Below are 17,510 nucleotides of genomic sequence, written 5' to 3'. Positions count from 1 at the left end.
TTTCCTACGTAAAAAGGAATAGCAGCCTCTATTTTACGCTGTAAAGATGAGTGCCACTCACTGAGTGCTCAGTTGTGTTTTGGGTGCAATCTTCAGATGTGGAAATGGGCCCAGGAGTCAGTGTGCCTTTGAGAGACCATGCTGAGGCACAGTTCCTTCCCTATTTTCCCCTCATTCAGCTACAAGAGGGAGATAATTTGCTGCTGCCCTAACCTGGCTCGAAATTTGGACATAGATCTGAACCTGAACACTACCTGAACAAAATTACAAGGTTTTTTTATATTTCTATTCTGGTTCTGCTGAATATGGATGCAGGCCCATAGGACAGATGCTATGTATCTGTTGAGCATGGTATGACAACCTGAATTGATAAAGTAATGATGCTCATAGATCCTGGTGTGGTACAGTTTCCATGATATTCAGCGTTTATAGTTTGGTTTGGTGTTTATCTATACAAAATGTTCCGGCACTCACACGAAGCTTCGATTTGGATCCATAACCACATACAACTTCCTATTGTGAAGTCCCTTCATTGCCAATTTTTATTACGTTTAAAAATTCTTCAGGAATTGACCAGTGTTTATTATTTTAAAAAATTTAAAAGGGTGCAGATCATCAGAGAAATTAACTTCATAGTTTTCAGTGTGAATATCGTTCTCCTATTTCATTTTTTTTTTTAAATTTTCAAAAAAAACCAACCCACCCTTATATTCTCACAGTCAGAATCTGTTGTTTTTGACCAATGGACATAATCTTTTCTTGCTGCCTCATCCACCTCCTCTGTTTCTGAGCATACATACTCCAGCAGGAGAGCTTGGTAACCTGAATGGACCAGATTAGTGTTAGGATTTCCTCAACATTCTCATCAAACTGATCCTGATGGCACGGAGTGGAATATCCCGTTGATTCAGCGTATGCCTTGTGAATAATGGTCTTGAACTCATTCCAATGTGTTTAGACATCATTGGTATTGTCAGATAGATCAGAGAGCCTCTCAGTTAGGCATTGCACAAAAATGACAGTAGCCACCAGATTTTTTTCAAGTGTCTTGATAATAAATCTCTTCTGCATTCCTTTTAGTTGTTTATGGTGTTGTGCTGCAAGCCGCACATTCATGATAGAATTGACTAAGTGATGATCTGTCAAGCAGTCATCTGTATCTCTTATGGCTTGTGTAATATGGACAGCAGTATGGTCTCTGAGAATGACATAGTTAAGACGGTGTCAGTGTTTGGAATGTGAGAGTTTCCAATTGGTCATATATTTGTGTTTTTGTCTGGAGATGGTGTTTGTGATAAGCACAAAAACTTCATGTTAGAATTTGGATTAATGAGAAAATTCCATCCATCCTAATGAATGCCAGTATTCTGAATACTTTTAAGAAAGGAGACTAGTCAGTGTGCAGGATTTACAAAAGTATTATCATCCTCTCTACGGCTGGGAAGATTCTTGCTGGTATCCTCTTGAACCACCTCCTCAGTCTTGCTGAAGACATCCTTCCACAATCCCAATGTGGTTTTACACCATCTCATGGAACCACCGACATGATTTTTGTTGCACGGCAAGTCCAAGAGAAGTATTGAGAGCAACACTAGCTTCTCCTGAGGGAATCATGCACTACTGCATATGGGCATATTTCATATGCTGCACATATTTGTATTTTTTTTCCTAGACAAGCACTTCTACTGAAAATCTGCAGCAGCTCTGTCTTCTGCCCATCATAGGGCACTGTGGTACTAGAACACAATAGCTGCTGTTGGCCAGCCCCAGCCAATGCCAGCAATTTCTGCAGCTAATGTCACCAGTCTTGAGAAAAAGATTACAAACTATCAACATTGTTAGGATGGTCACTTCGTTTGGATGGCTTATACTTGTCTTCTGAAGCAACTCCTCTTGTCTCAACTTAATCACGGTGGTAGTATCTGCAGGGGACAGAGGACACCCTGAAAGTATATCTTAAGGACCATATTAACCCCATGGCTTGGGACAAGTTGGCTGGTGACAGATGGTGTCCATCATATGTCAAGCCTCAACCCGTTTTTGAAGATAATTGCCTTGCTCGAGAGTCTGAGAAATTGCATCAGAGGAAGGAAAGTGCAGCAGTTGTGCCCTCTCCAAATCATCAGTCATATGTGGAAAAACCTGTAGAGCACGAACTGGATTTCTCGGTTATCTTAAGTCTTGTCATTGACTTTTCCTTGTATCTAGATTTAAAAATGTGTTACTATCATCACTTCATTCTTAGTACAAAGGAACTATGGATGTTTCATTTTTGATCTCTAAGGAGAAAAGATTCCCAAATAATTTCTATATTATTTTAGATACTGTGCTCTAAGGAAATGTAGCTTGTGGTATGAAGTTGTTATTATCCATATCCAAGTGAAGTTCAGGAAGAAATCTTGAAAGAGAATCTTCAGAAATATCAATATATCTTTAAGCAGATCATTTTTAGCCCTTCAGCAGGGCTGTTATAAAAGCCTTAATATCATAAAAAAGAAATATGCACACTAATTAGGGCCCCAGTTCAACAAAATATTTAAACATGGGGAACTTTAAGTACATGAGTCATTCCATTAATGTGAATGGGACTTCTCAGATGCTGAAATTTACCCATGTGCTTAAGTGCCCTGCTGAATTGGAGTCAAGATTATAAATTAGTTGGGGCAGGGTATGTATCATCCTCGATGTATAAATTACCAAGCACATTTTGGGTGCTACTTCAGTACTGATAAAGAACAATACCCAAAGACAAACATTCTGATTTATAAAATCATCTCTCCTACTGCTGAGTAGCTTTTGTAAAATGCATATTAATCAAAGAATATTTAAGATTCTGAGTTACCCTTACAGCTAAAAGTGACAATGAGGGCTCCTACAAATTTAGGAAGAGTTATATGAATCAGACATTTAAAGGTAGTGTTAAGTAACTTCAGAACATTCAGTGATGTTTCAAACTTCTGTATTTTTTTCCTAAAACTAAAGAAAAACTATAATATGAGTCACGTTTGTATGCACCCAGCTACTTTCATAATCCCCACTATCACAGTATTTAAGTCTTTCCCTCATATTTTCTTATCTCCCTAAATTCTCCCATTGCAAGAATAAATACTGATCTTTTATTTCTGTTTGCAATGCAATTAAGACTTCAGGTTGGAGCTCCCTCGTCCGGCACCCTCAGGACCTGACTGGTCCTGAACAAGTGGATTTGCCAGACAAGGGGAGATCCTTCCCAACATGATCCATGCTGCCACTGGCTAGGGCTCCAGCCTGGCTCTGCTGCTGCCTGCACAGCTGTGACCCCGCACAGGGTGAAGCTCCATGGCTGTCGGCAGTGCCAGAGCTCCTCAGCTGTCTCCCCCGAGCTCCATAGCTGCCGGCACCCCCTCACCTTGGACACGATGCTCCCAGCTGAATTGTCAGACCCCCTGCTGCTCCTGCCCCACAGCCAGACCTCTCTATACCTGGGCTCTCTGGTCTAGGAACATCCGTGGTCCCGATGGACCATGATATTGCTGGACTGGAGAGTCCCAGTTAAGGAAGGTACAACCTGTATAAGTGAAATCTGGGTTCCATTGAAGTCACTGGCAGAAGTCACATATAAGTAGAAGCAGGATTTCACCTAGGATTTTAAGAACGAGTCAGTAAGGGGCTTTTAACATGTGCCTTGGTCTTGTAAATGGTGCATCTGTTTTATCTTATAAAATCATCGTCCATCCTTCTTTTCTAATACATTAGTTATACAAAATTCCACTGAATTGAATTTACACTTAAATGAGAGTGCGACTCAAAAGCACGAATTGCAGAACAACCTGCATCAGGTGGGGTGTTCTTCAAGTAGAAAATATTTTTCTCTATCAATTTTATTTAAATGGGATTGAGAGGGGATGACTGGACCAGAGGCCCCTACTCCTAGTACTTTCGAAATTTCTGTAATCTGAATTTTTCCCATTCTTTTCTATTCAGGTACATCTACATCTATTTGGTACAACTGACGTTATTCCAAAATAACAAAGAGCACGTCTACACTACAAGCCTTTCTTTTGACATAATGCAGAGTTGGAGGACTTCTTACTCTGACTCCTGAAATTCTCATTTTACAAGGAGTTAGGGAAGTTGGAGGAAGTGTTTCTTCCTTTGACTTCCTGCTGTGTAGACAGTGCCAAAAGCATAATTAAGCTATTTTGACTTAAGCTACGCAGTTGACACAGCTGAAATTGCATAACTTTATTCCGACTTTAGCCCTCCTGTGTAGATGTACCCTTCCTGTCCTCTCTTTGTTCTGCTGACATAGAAAATAAAAATAAAACTAAGTAAGGGATAAATAATGGGGTGGGTGGGTGGTTGGGAAAGGGATTCTCATTATTACACACAAAGACACTATTAAAGGAATACTTTGTTATACACCAGAGAGATGTCTTTTACAGTAACCATAATAGCATCTTGCTCATGGAGGGTTGAACTGTGCCTGATTTATAAAAGGAAAGCCACTTCTGTGTTCCAAAAAATGAAGGTTCCAGGGGGGGGAGTTTTAAAAATCTGTTGCCACTGATGTAGCATGAGGAAAGTGTAGCTGCTACATAGATGATAATGAGTGGCAGTAACAGCTCCAAGGGAAGGTGAGTTTAAATCCTTTTGACTCTAATACTGGAAGTGTGGTCCACCCTGACAGCAGCAGTGGTAGCTTCACAGTGAGTGAGTTAAAGGGCATCATCAAAAGACCATTAAATTCAGGGGGACTCTTTCTAGTGATATAAATAGATTTTGGATTAGGTCCTTATTCCCATCACTTTTCTAATGCCCTCCAGAAGTGAGGGGCAGTGGCGGGATCCAAGCAGCAGAGAGAGCATTTCAGATGGTTAACAAGCATGTTAGAATTTAACTTTATTATAAAGTTATCCATAACTATGGTGTCCAACACACTAGCCACATGTGGCTGTGTTTGGCTGGTTGAATGTAGCTAGTTGGCTTGAACAGTGTGGTTATTTGGCCTGTTGAGTGTGGCTAGTAGCCATTATAGTGGCTACTGCTTCAGAACTGGTTGGACACCATGGATCTGTAATGATATATAGATCTAGTATTTTCTTACAGTGCCCTGAAGCTTAGGGCCACCCATTCAGTAACTGGCATTTATTTTGGCTGTTCTTTTAGCATTTCGAAGTTTGAAGAGCGATGCTGTTTTCTTTATGTACTGCACAACTCCGATGACTTTCAAATCTATTTCTGCACAGAACTGCACTGCAAGAGGTATGTATTGGTTACTGTATTTGCAAAACAGTCTTAACTTAGAAGATGATTTCTGAGTGCAGTCCTGTACCAGACTGGTATTCTCTGAGCGTCCTCAACTCTCATCACCTAAATGCAATTTATGAGCAATTAAACATCTCCCAAGAGGCACTTGGTACTTTGGGCCCACACTTACGTTAATGCTTTAAAAAATTTTGTGTTTGTATATATAATCCAGTCCTGTGGGATCTGTTATTCCTGAGGTAAACATTAAAGCCTAATTTGTGAGTAGGCCAAGCCCCTGTCTAATGAGGTACATAAACATATAAGTAGGTCTGTTGAAGTGAATGGGACCACTTGTGCTGAAATTTACACACATGCTTATGCAAGACCAGGGTTTACTATAGCTTTCTCTGTAATGTAGCAGTAGTTTCATTTCTGGCCATGGAGCAGTACTTGCTGAGTTCTTTTCTTTTATAGCTAACCCCACTTGAGCTCAGCATACTTGGAGCTGGTATGTGTGCACACTTCTGAGTCGGGCAGCACTGGGCTCATTGTTCAGGAGGAAGGATGCTAAGGTGGTGTTTAAGCCAACTTCCCACCATCTTGATTCCAGGCTGCTCTAGGGGCTGGAGAGGACCACGAATTATTTAGATAACTCTGGAGGGCTGCTTGAGTTATAGCAGCACTGGCCAAAATCTCTGCAGCGCTTTATTATGGCTCCAGACCCCTCACAGTCTTGCCCTGACACACCCCATACACTAGCTTTTCATGCAAATGGACCTCAAAAGATAGCCTGTGGTGACCTGCCCTCACAGGAGAATTTTCCTCCTCCTGGGTCCAGGGCTTTTAGAACCTTTTCATGATGCTTCATTCCTGTTCCTGGCATAAAGAAGCTATAGGAGGAGACTAAGACTCTGGCCTCTGACTTTTAGATATAATTTTATCTTCTGGTCACTTTACATATATAACATACACATGCCATGGTCACACACACTGCAAAATCCTGTGAGCTTTAGATGTTAACTTTCCACTTCAAGAAGAGCAGTGATTTTTTCTCTTCCTCCATCTGATCTCCCTGAGCTGTTCAGATTTAATATTTATTACACTTAAAGCTTTGGTTTGATCTCTCCCCCCCCATTTTAGGATTCATTTTGATGTCACTATCTAATCTTTACTTGGATGTGTTTTACAGGTTTTTTGATATGGTGAATGGTATCACCGAAGAGATAGGAAAAAACACAGAGGAAGGGGAATGTGATGGAGACTCTTTAGAGGTAAGAACAATGTCACACTTCATATTTTTCAATTTATTGAGCACTTTAGATCTTTTTGGTAGGATTTTTAATTTAGGGGGAGTTTTCTTGTGGGATCACATTGATTGCAGTAAGATTAATTAAGCTGACACGGAGTGCTTTTTCAAATTTTCCTCTCGTGTTTAGAAACAAAATAAGCTTCATATTTATTCTGATATATGATGTGATATGAGTTGAGATAGCACAACAGGAACCAATGGCTGGAAGTTAAAACCAGACACATTCAAATTAGAAATAAGGCACGATTTAATAACATGGAGAGTGATAAATCATTGCAACAAACTGCCAAAGGAAGAGGTTGATTCTTCATTTCTTGATATCTTCAGATCAAGGCTGGATGCCATTCTGGAAAATATACTGTAGCCAAAAGTTAAGTTATAGGGCTCAACATAGGGATAATTGGGTTAAGTACATGGCCTCTCTTATGTGGGCAGTTAGACTAGATGATCTAATAATCCTTTCTGGCCTTAAAAATCTATGAATCTAGTAATCTAAATTCAGCAAGGGTGGAGCTTTGGTCAGTACAACCTCAACGGGTTTCTGTTAATGCACAGTTCTGGCTAATTTGGAGTTTCTAAAATAGAGGTTTCACTGCACTTGGAAAATGTGGTTAGGTCAGGAGACCAAAAAGTACAACATAAGTTCATGTGGGAGCTGTGTCTGTGTTCCATGCAGAAGCCGAAGTTGTTCTTTGTGTGCTGGTCCCCATGTGTATTCCACAAGGGGTACGTTTGTAGCAAGGGATGTCTGTTGGTCCATGCCTGCAAAGCTGATTCCCTTATGCTCTGAACTGAGCGTGTATTAACAGGTTGTGCAGAGTGATGTCCCTCTAGTTCCTTTTGGCCACTGCATTGTCTGTCAGTATCCTCTGTATCCAGAGGGATGTTCTTCTTTTTCCAGAACCTGTCCAAATAAGTAACAAAAAACAGGACTATGTAGCACTGTAAAGACTAACAAGATGGTTTATTAGGTGATGAGCTTTCGTGGGCCAGACCCACTTCCTCAGATCAAATTGTGGAAGAAAATTGCCACGACCATATATACGAAAGGATACAATAAAAAAAAATGAACATATATGAAATGGACAAATCAAATTTCAGAACGGGCGGGCGGGGGAGGCAAATGTCTGTGAGCTAATGATATTAGGGGTGATAATTGGGGAAGCTATCTCTGTAATGGGTAAGGTAATTAGCATCCTTGTTAAGACCTAGGTGTAAAGTGTCAAATTTAAGCATGAATGACAGTTCAGAGGATTCTCTTTCAAGTCTGGTGTTAAAAGGTCTTTGAAGCAGGATGCAGGTTCAAATATGTGTGAGTGAGCATGTGGGTGTACATAGTTTTTAACATTTTCTGTTATAAGTTGGCAAACACACCTCCTGTGGATGAAGTGAAGGCACATTCCAGCAGAGCACAAGAAACCTCAGCAAGATCTGACTTAGAGAAATATGTATACTGGATATTTGTTAGGCTACTACCTGGAGTTCTGAGCATACCTTACTGAAGCATTAAGCCTAATTAGGCTTCTTCTGTAGATGTAGCTGTTGGGACAGCATTATGAAGGCACCTATACAAACTGCATCCTCCTCCTATTTAAATACTGCTTGTTTATCACCCACATGTGGAATGTGCCCCAGGACCAGCACTTGAAGAAATGGAGGTTATTTACCTTTAACAAGAGGTTCTTCAAGATGCGTGGTCCCTCTCTGTATTACACTGATTCCTGGTAAAAAGAGACAGAGGCATTTGTTCTTGCTATCTCCTATGCCTCAGAGTAGAGCACAAAGGAAGCAACTTCACAGTTGTGGACACTCACAGACACTACTTGAAACAAGTTTCCAGTCTCGGATGCATGATGCGCATGTGCACCCACATGTGGAATACAGATAGGGATCACACATCTTTGAAGAACCTCAAGTTATGGATAAGAAAGCTCCATTTTTCATTTTGCTGCGTAGTGCTGTCTGTCTATAGTTTTTTGGTTTTTTTTTAATGATACCCAGCAATAGAAATACATTTATTGTAAGAATCAATATTTACATAGTTATGCAGGTAAAAAGCATGGTTCATATCCTTTCACTTCACATTGTTTGTTTTGCAGTATGACTACGAATATGATGAAAATGGGGAGAGAATCATTTTGGGGAAAGGAACTTATGGCATAGTCTACGCAGGCCGAGATCTGAGCAATCAAGTTAGAATTGCCCTTAAAGAAATCCCAGAGAGGGACAGCAGGTACACTAATTTTGTCTTGCCAAACATTACTGTGTTGATTATACTTCAGTCTTGAAGTATGCTTGGCCACTTTGCTGGTTAATGAAAGCTACTGATAAATTAGCCATATCTCTGGTCTCCAAAGCTGGGAAGACCAATGAGTGGTGGTAACAGCTGGGAATGTGACTGTCTTGGAATAAGAGTTGTGGGAAGGAAAGTCACTTCTTGCAGCTCCAATCAGAACTATTACTGGCCTAATTTAATATGAGAACAATGGCCCAGGTTGTCTCTTGCTCTACAAAAAGATAAGAAGGTTTCCTCCAGATCGCAGAGCTTTGGGATCTTTGGGAGGGTAGGGTCTAGCACATGGAGAACTTGTATGCTGCTGCACCAACTCTGCCTTTAGTCCACCACTCACTAATGGCGGTGCTGTTTTGGAACTGTACTATCAGGAATCTGTCACCTGCCCATTGAAGCTCCTGAGAACTTATGAAAAGAAAGTTAATAAGGGCTGTGGCCATATTAACTCTCCTGTGTAAGATGTGGAAAGGTTGAAGGGAGACCATATGTATTCCCATTTTCTCCTCACTCCAGTATCTATACACCTCATGAGGAGGGGAGGTTTAAGATTAAAAACTAAACCCCTCAACATTTTGAAATTGAAGTGTCATTCAAACAAATATTATTATTGAAATTCTGAAGTGTTACTTCTTTATTTTCCAAGTAAAAATAGCCATTGGGCAGAAATGTAAAGAAAAATGAATTTTCCAGATCACAAATAACCTCATATGGAATGTGTGCAGAAATTTTCCTACTGAAATGCCATTGTTGATGTAGCTGTTAATGCATTATTTAAGCATTAGGAAAGTTATACCATGGAGATATATTCAACAGAATAGAGCAAAAATTCTGCCATATAGCTACCTTATAGTCCCACAACTCTAAAATTTCTTTTCTGCATTAAGCTTGTATTTACAAACTTAATAACATTTGGTAAATGTGAGTTTTGAATTTAGCACACACATAATAAAAATTTGTCTTAGCTGGGGATTTTTTTATGGGTCTGCTTTATTTACTAAATTATTCCTGTTGATCAAGACACAATTAACCCTGGGTTCCCTCTGGAGCTTTCGTGTCCAGCACACTAGCAACATGTGGCTATTTGGCCGGTTTTGTGTTGCAATTTGGCCAGTTGATTGTGGCTAGTTTGTTATAGCAGTAGCCACTGGTTGGACACCACAGCTTTGGAGTATAGTGGTGCAGGAGGGAAACAGTGACAGGCATTATAAAGATCTTGTTGCTGCACTGAGTCACTGCTCTGAGTCACAGGCGTTAGTGTGTAGAGAAATGCACTGGCCACACTAACGCCTATTACCGCATACCACATTAGTGGAATGCAGTAATAGGCATTAGTGTGGCCAGTGCATTTCTGAATGACCACAAATAAGAATTCATTGAAGAGTAAATACAATTATATATGTATTTTCCTAAACTCAGTTAGTTTTACAGTGGCTAGATTAGCATCACAATTCCTTTAAAATAAATACCTGCTTAGATTCAGTACAGTATTCACAATGTCCACAACTTTCATGGTAAGTATTGGTAAGTGAGCTGTATTGCTGCTTGAAGCATGACAATTCTCTTTCACAACGACTTTCATGGCTTTGACACTTGTTTTTATTCTTTATCGGAATGAAAACAAAACCTGTGGAACGTTTTTTGTAAAGTGGAATTGTCACAAGTTGCTTTTAGATGGAAAAGCTCAAATTTTCAGTTTAGATTTCTGTTGCCCTAGGGGTAAGAAGTAACCAGAGGAAGGCCTGGACCTCAGAAATCTTCCCAATGAAAATATCCTCAAAACTGATGCAACTCTGAAAAATTGGGGCGTCAACAAAATTGCATTTTGGGGAATATTCTCCATGAAGAGAATATGGTGTCCTTTGGCTGTGATAAATATCCAGAGCTGACATTTCTAATAAACCTCTTACTTGGCAAGGTTCTTGTCTAAAGTAGACTATCAGTCTAAGAACATAAGCTTGAATTTTTATTGCAGATGGACTGGTTGATATATTTGGGCATCGGGCTTTTTGCCCAACTGCTCATTCTTGCTGACTTGGCTTGAAATGTACTTTCTTTCTCCACAAACTCTGGGTGACTGTCTTTACTGTGCTAGTTTATTTTTCAGTATATACAATCATAACTGCGGTCTGTAACTCGAAGCACTGTGTACAACATTCCAATGTACATATTTCATGAGACCCCAGGTATTTGTTGGACACTATTACACAATATCCAGCTTTTTATTAAACGGAAATTTCCTTTACTTCAAGGTATTCCCAGCCTTTACATGAAGAAATTGCCCTGCATAAGCACCTCAAGCACAAGAACATTGTGCAGTATTTAGGGTCCTTTAGTGAGAATGGTTTTATTAAGATATTCATGGAACAGGTGCCAGGAGGTAAGTCCTTTTTTTTTAAAACATCTTTAAAATTTAAAATTTTAGAATACTGTAACATTAGAGTAAATGTGTGTGAATAATACTTCTAAACATGTCCACGGCTGTCAGCCATTCTTGTATATAAATTGCAGTAAGGCTGCATCTGGTAAAGTTGATTGTTTGAACAGGGAGCATAGCTTTGATTTGTCTAGCTAATAAGAGGCTAGAATAAACTTGTGAAGGTCCCCCCACCCCCATCCATGCTTTATGAAATTGAGTTATGGATACAAATATGCATAACTCAGAGATGCTATGGACAAAATACTTCAAGTAACCTATCAATCTTAATGTCACAATGTGCTGGATCTGTATATCATATTTAGCTGTATGTATCATTCTTGTATATAGAGTTAGACATATGGCATATGGAATGATTTATGGTTTTAAATGTGCAAATGAAAGCCATCAAGGGTGTTTCCCTCAATATTTGGGTGGTCATCAATAAACAGCCACTTTTGTCCCTTAGGGTATGTCTACACTACAAAGTTAATTCGAACTAACAAACTCTTCTGCCCCCCTCCCGGTCCCAGAGCCCTTAAAGGGGCACGGGCTGGCTACGGTGTCCGTGCCAGGAGCAAGCCTTCCAGCACCCAGCCAGCAGACCCTGCACCTGGCACGGATCGAGCCAGCCACCTGCTGTCACCCAGCCCTCCGCCTCTTCCCGGGACCAGGCTGGAGGCTCCCGGGAGCCTGGCCAGGTCCGCAAGAGGCGGGCGCCCACCTGGTCTAGTGCGGAGATCGTGGACCTCATCCACGACCTCTGCACTAGGCACAGGAAAGTGGCCGTCTAGGGCAGGATAGCTGCCAGCCTGGCCACCCAGGAGCAGGTCTGCATGAAAATCAGGGTGGTCCAGTGAGGCCCCCGACTCTGAGCTTAGAATGGCTGTAAGACCATTGGCTGTCAGACCAAAGGTCCATCTAGACCAGTAGCCTGTCTGCCGACAGCGGCCAACACTAGGGACCCTGGAGGGGATAGACCGAAGACAATGACCAAGCCATTTGTCTCGTGCCATCTCTCTCCAGCCTTCCACAAACAGAGGCCAGGGACACCATTTCTACCCCCTGGCTAATACCACTCCATGGACCCACCCTCCATGACTTTATCTCACTTCTCTTTAAACCCTGTTCTAGTTCTAGCCTTCACAGCCTCCTGCAGCAAGGAGTTTCACAGGTTGACTATTTGCTTTGTGAAGAAGAACTGTCTGTTATTTTGAAGCCTGCTACCCATTCATTTCATTTGGTGTCCTCTAGTCCTTCTATTATGGGAACTAATGAAGACCTTTTCTTTATGCACCCTCTCCACACCACTCATGCTTTTATAGACCTCTATCATATTCCCGCTCAGTCTCCTCTTTTCTAAGCTGAGAAGTCCCAGTCTCTTTAGCCTCTCTTCATATGGGACCTGTTCCAAACCTCTGATCATTGTAGTTGCCATCCCCTGTCCCACCCTCTCTCTTTCCCTCTCCCACCTCCTTTTCCCAGTCTCCCCGAGTTTTGTTCAAGAAAGAGAGGTTCTATTTTTAAACAAACGCGTCCTTTATTTTTTACTTCAGGAAGGGGGGCTAGGGAGGGGTAAGTGGAAGGAGGTGAGGGAGGAATGGGGTACGAGCCCCCGATGGGGAGGACTGGGGTGGCTCTGCGGGCTCCTCGGGGTGGAAGCTCTCCTGCAGCCCTCCGATTGACCCTCCCTCCACATGGCAGCCTGCGGCAAGTGCAGCCGGGCTGATGGCCGAGTGCTGTGATGTGCCGAGTGTGGGCACTCAGGGCACTCCAAGCCAGGACTGCTTTGCAAGCGGGGAACCCCTGAGAACTGTCTGTCCGGGGTGGGGGTCGGGTCCCTTTAAGCACAGCCCTCGGCTAGCCTGAGGCAGCAGCTCCACGCTCTAAATCCCAATCTGATGCCCTGCCGGCACTGCTTCCGGCCAGCCTTAACCTCAGTTCAGGGTCCACTCAGTGTGGACATGCTAGTTCGAATTAGCAAAACGCTAATTCGAACTAGTTTTTAAGTCTAGATGCGCTAATTCGAATTAGCTTAGTTCGAATTAGCTAATTCGAACTAAGTTAGTTCGAATTAGTGCTGTAGTGTAGACATACCCTTAAGTCTTAGCAGTGGTTGGTCTTAGTAAGGCACGTGACCAGCTTCACTGTTAGGGGCTGACCAGGTAATTTTCTATGGAAGGGGAGAATGTATACCAGAGAATTCCCACCTGAAAGGAAGGCTATTTAAGATGCAGAGTTTTCAGGCCCTTTGTCTTTGTCTGGCATGTCCCAAGAGAATGAACCAGAGGCCCCAAGGAAAAAAGGTCTTCCCTGTCTTGGCGGTTTAGCCGAAATACGAACAGTTTTAGGGTGAGTTTGTAATAAGCTTGAGTGTGTGTTAGAAATAGCTATGCGTTGCTTGTTGTTTTAAATTTGTAAATCACTTTGCTCTGTCTATTTTCACGTGCAATCACTTAAATCCTACTGCTTGTACTTATTAAAATCACTTTTATTTACTATCAAGCCAAGTGTAAAAAACTGTTACCTAGGGAGCAGTCAGTGTGTATACGCTCCATTCATTGTCAGATAATTCATTTGGGGTTCTGATCATAGATTGAGCGCTGGTTAAAAGAGAGGAAACAAAGGGTAGGAATAAATGGTAAATTTTCAGAATGGAGAGGGGTAACTAGTGGTGTCCCCCAAGGATCAGTCCTGGGACCAGTCTTGTTCAACTTATTCATAAATGATCTGGAGAAAGAGGTAAACAGTGAGGTAGTAAAGTTTGCAGATGATACTCAACTGTTTAAGATAGTCAAGACAGAAGCAGACTGTGAAGAACTTTCAAAAAGATCTCACCAAACTGAGTGATTGGGCAACAAAATGGCAAATGAAATGTAATGTGGATAAGTATAACGTAATGCACGTTGGAAAAAATAACCTCAACTATACATACAGTATGATGGGGGCTAATTTGGCTACGACAAATCAGGAAAGAGATCTTGGAGTTATCGTGGATAGTTCTCTGAAAACTTCCACACAGTGTACAGCGGTGGTCAAAAAGGCAAATAGGATGTTAGGAATTATTAAGAAAGGGATAGAAAATAAGACACAGAATATCTTACTGCCCTGTATAAAACTATGGTACGCCCACATCTTGAATACTGTGTACAGATGTGCTCTCCTCACCTCAAAAAAGATATTTTGGCCTTAGAAAGGGTTCAGAAAAGGACAACTAAAACGATTAGGGGTTTGGAACGGGTCCCATATGAAGAGAGGTTAAAGTGACTGGGACTTTTCAGGTTAGAAAAGAGGAGACTAAGGGGGGATATGATAGAGGTCTATAAAATCATGTGTGTTGTAGAGAGGGTGAATAAAGAAAAGTTATTTATTAGTTCCCATAATAGAAGAACTAGAGGACAACAAATGAAGTTAATGGATAACAGGTTTAAAACTAATAAAAGAAAGTTCTTCTTCACACAGCGTGTAGTCAACCTGTGGAACTCCTTGCCAGAGGAGGCTGTGAAGGCTAGGACTATAACAGAGTTTAAAGAGAAGCTAGATAATTTCATGGAGGTTAGGTCCATAAAAGGCTATTAGCCAGGGGATAGAAATTGTGTCCCTGGCCTCTGTTTGTCAGAGGCTGGAGAAGGATGGCAGGAGACAAATCGCTTGATCATTGTCTTTGGTCCACCCTCTCTGGGGCACCTGGTGCTGGCCAGTGTCGGCAGACAGGCTACTGGGCTAGATGGACCTTTGGTCTGACCCAGTACGGCCATTCTTATGTTGTTATCCCATTTGAAGGTTGGGTTCTCAGAAGTTGTGCCCGAAACCACATTTTCTTCAGACCTGAATAGACTCAGTGTCTATATTGAATAGACTCAGTGTTTGTATTGCTCACTGGGGGCAGAGGGCACATAATCTCAGCTCTGTGCCTTGGCTGGAGGAGACCATGAGATCTGGCCCAGCAGGACATAGTGGTGAGAAGCCCCAGGGAGATGGGATTGGTCCTGCCTTGGTCAGGGGGCTGGACTTGATGACCTCCTGAGGTCTCTTCCAGCTCTATGATTCTATGAAAGGAGGTGAGTGTCAGTGGCTTTGTCACAAGCCTGTTCCCACATTAAGCAATGGAGGCACACCTGATTATCATGGGGACACTGACTCCATCCCCTTCAGATGACTGGCAGGGGTGAGGACTACATAGGCCCATGCAGGTGCAGGAAAAACCAGGAAGAATGGGTTCCACCTGTCAGATTTGGGAGCTGATATATTTTGGCCCATTTTAAAGGGTGCGTTCTGAGATATGTAGGAACCTTGCTAGGTCTGATGGGGAGACAGTCATGCTAATTATGGAAGATGTCTGTGCGTTCGGATGGGATATAGTCATCAGATAAAATGGCTCGGTAAAGGATTTAAAGGTGGTAGATATTATTTAAAGGAAAGGAAATGGGCATTTGGGGCTTAATTGATATGGCAGGCAGCCAACTTCTGCCTCCTTTATAGTGATACCCCCCACCAACTCTCATTCAAGGAGAGGGGTGGTGAAGTCTCAGCAGTAGATTGACTGGGGTCCAGGATGGGTATGAGGGAGGCCCCTAGGTATATAATGAAATGATTATGGAATTACATGAAAGGTATACTTTCATCTGCTGGGCACTCCCAGACATTTAAGAGTAAAGTTTCAGCCTATTCAAACTACATCTAGTGTTTCCTGTTCTCCTAGCATAGTTGGGGGGAACTGTTGCCAAAATGCCTGGATCCAACTTGGGTTCAGGGTCGGACATGGTATGGAGACAGCACTTGTTGCTCTGGCAGATGAGTTCCTCCTGAATGTAGGCTGGGGAAACCATTCACCATCATCCTGATAGAACTCTGATACATTTAATATAGTTGATTGTCAAAGAAGTTGCAGAGATGCACTGAAATTACCTAGTGTATTGTAAGTCCTCTATCCCAGCAGGTTATGATGGGCAATTATTCTTTCTTTGAATCATCACTTGAGAAGTCCCACAGATCAATCCTGTACCATCTCATTCATCATCTGTATAAAACCTCTAGAAGGTTACCAAGCATTGCTCCGGTCCTTCACTCAAATACATTTTGTTTTTCTGGATTTAAATAGTTGTTTTGGGGTGGGGCTGGAATGAGGGGTTCCGTATGCAGGCTGCCCAGGGAGAGAGGACAACCCTAGCACTTTCTTCATCCCTGCCCCCTGCTGGCCCAGTGGGTGTTATAGCTGTCCTGGTCCTCTTCTCTAGCCACTTGCTGCTCCCCTATAGTCATTCTAGTGAGGTCATAACCCCTTCTACCAGACCCCTTCCTTTCCATTTTATGAGAAACAGTCAAATTCCACATACATTCCATTACCCTGGCACAACCAAACCCTGACCTTTCTTTAAGTTATGATAAGAGGACGCTGCATGCCAAATTTGGTGGTCTTAGCTCTTTCCATTTAGGAGTTATTGAACAAACAGACTCACAGACAGGTGGACAGGTGGACAAATGCCCATTTCTAAAATACATAGTAAGAAGATGTGAGGAGCTGATTCATTATCTGACATGTCTGCCACCAACTCAGCGCTTTCCAACTGTCTAGGAGAGAAGACGAATCTAGATGAAAAGCAGCTGCCTAAGACTGAATGTAAGACAAAAGGGATGTCAGTAGGAAAAAGGAAGTGTTTTGAATAAGTTTCCCTCTGCATAATAGCATCTTTGATTGTAGACATTGCTAGTTTGTTGTTGGGTAGTGGTGGTTGTTTTTGTTTTGTTTTTTGTTTTTAAGTCAAGGATCTTTTAATTCTCAGTACTTGTGGTGATTCTAATAGCCACAGCTGCAGAAAACACCCATTTCTCTCTGTGACTAGCTGTCAGACTGCACATTAGGCACAGACCTGGCTAATCCACATATTCATAACCCGTAGGCTCAATTAATTGCAACTCACATGTAGGAATGATACTTACATCTTGCAAAAGCATCGCCTGGCACAGATTGCAGAAGCTTGTCTGCTGAGCAGTACAGAGCACTGTGAGTAAACCACCCAACTCTCTAGGGCTCTGCTCTCTACACAGGCTCCCGAGTGACTACAATGTCCAGATCAAGGTCTCTATTTTAATATTAAGCTCTACATTGTATTGGCCCTAGCTATCTGAGAGAGCGCTTCTCCTTCTGTGGCCATGACCTATATTAACAGTTATGTTCCAGTTGGAAATATGAACATGGGAAAAGGTGGAAAAATGATAAAAATCTTCATGGAAGCTCAGCCTGGACTATGGAACTCACTGCTACA

At 42.0% G+C, this 17,510-nt stretch overlaps 1 protein-coding gene across 3 annotated transcripts in view; it reads left to right on the top strand.

Annotated features, from left to right (window-relative positions):
• Positions 1–17,510, top strand: part of MAP3K5 (mitogen-activated protein kinase kinase kinase 5) — a 160,749-nt gene that overhangs the window by 114,529 nt on the left and 28,710 nt on the right. For all 3 annotated transcript variants that reach the window (XM_075924257.1, XM_014580354.3, XM_075924258.1), the window contains exons 13-16: positions 5,149–5,244; positions 6,419–6,500; positions 8,638–8,771; positions 11,081–11,208. In XM_075924257.1, coding sequence (XP_075780372.1) covers positions 5,149–5,244; positions 6,419–6,500; positions 8,638–8,771; positions 11,081–11,208 — 440 coding nt within the window. The remainder of the gene's footprint in view (positions 1–5,148; positions 5,245–6,418; positions 6,501–8,637; positions 8,772–11,080; positions 11,209–17,510) is intronic.

Source organism: Pelodiscus sinensis, chromosome 3, assembly GCF_049634645.1.
Source record: "Pelodiscus sinensis isolate JC-2024 chromosome 3, ASM4963464v1, whole genome shotgun sequence".
NCBI classification, from domain to species: Eukaryota; Metazoa; Chordata; order Testudines; family Trionychidae; genus Pelodiscus; species Pelodiscus sinensis.
Note: the sequence above shows the minus strand (reverse complement) of the source record. Positions and strands in the feature narration are given on the sequence as shown.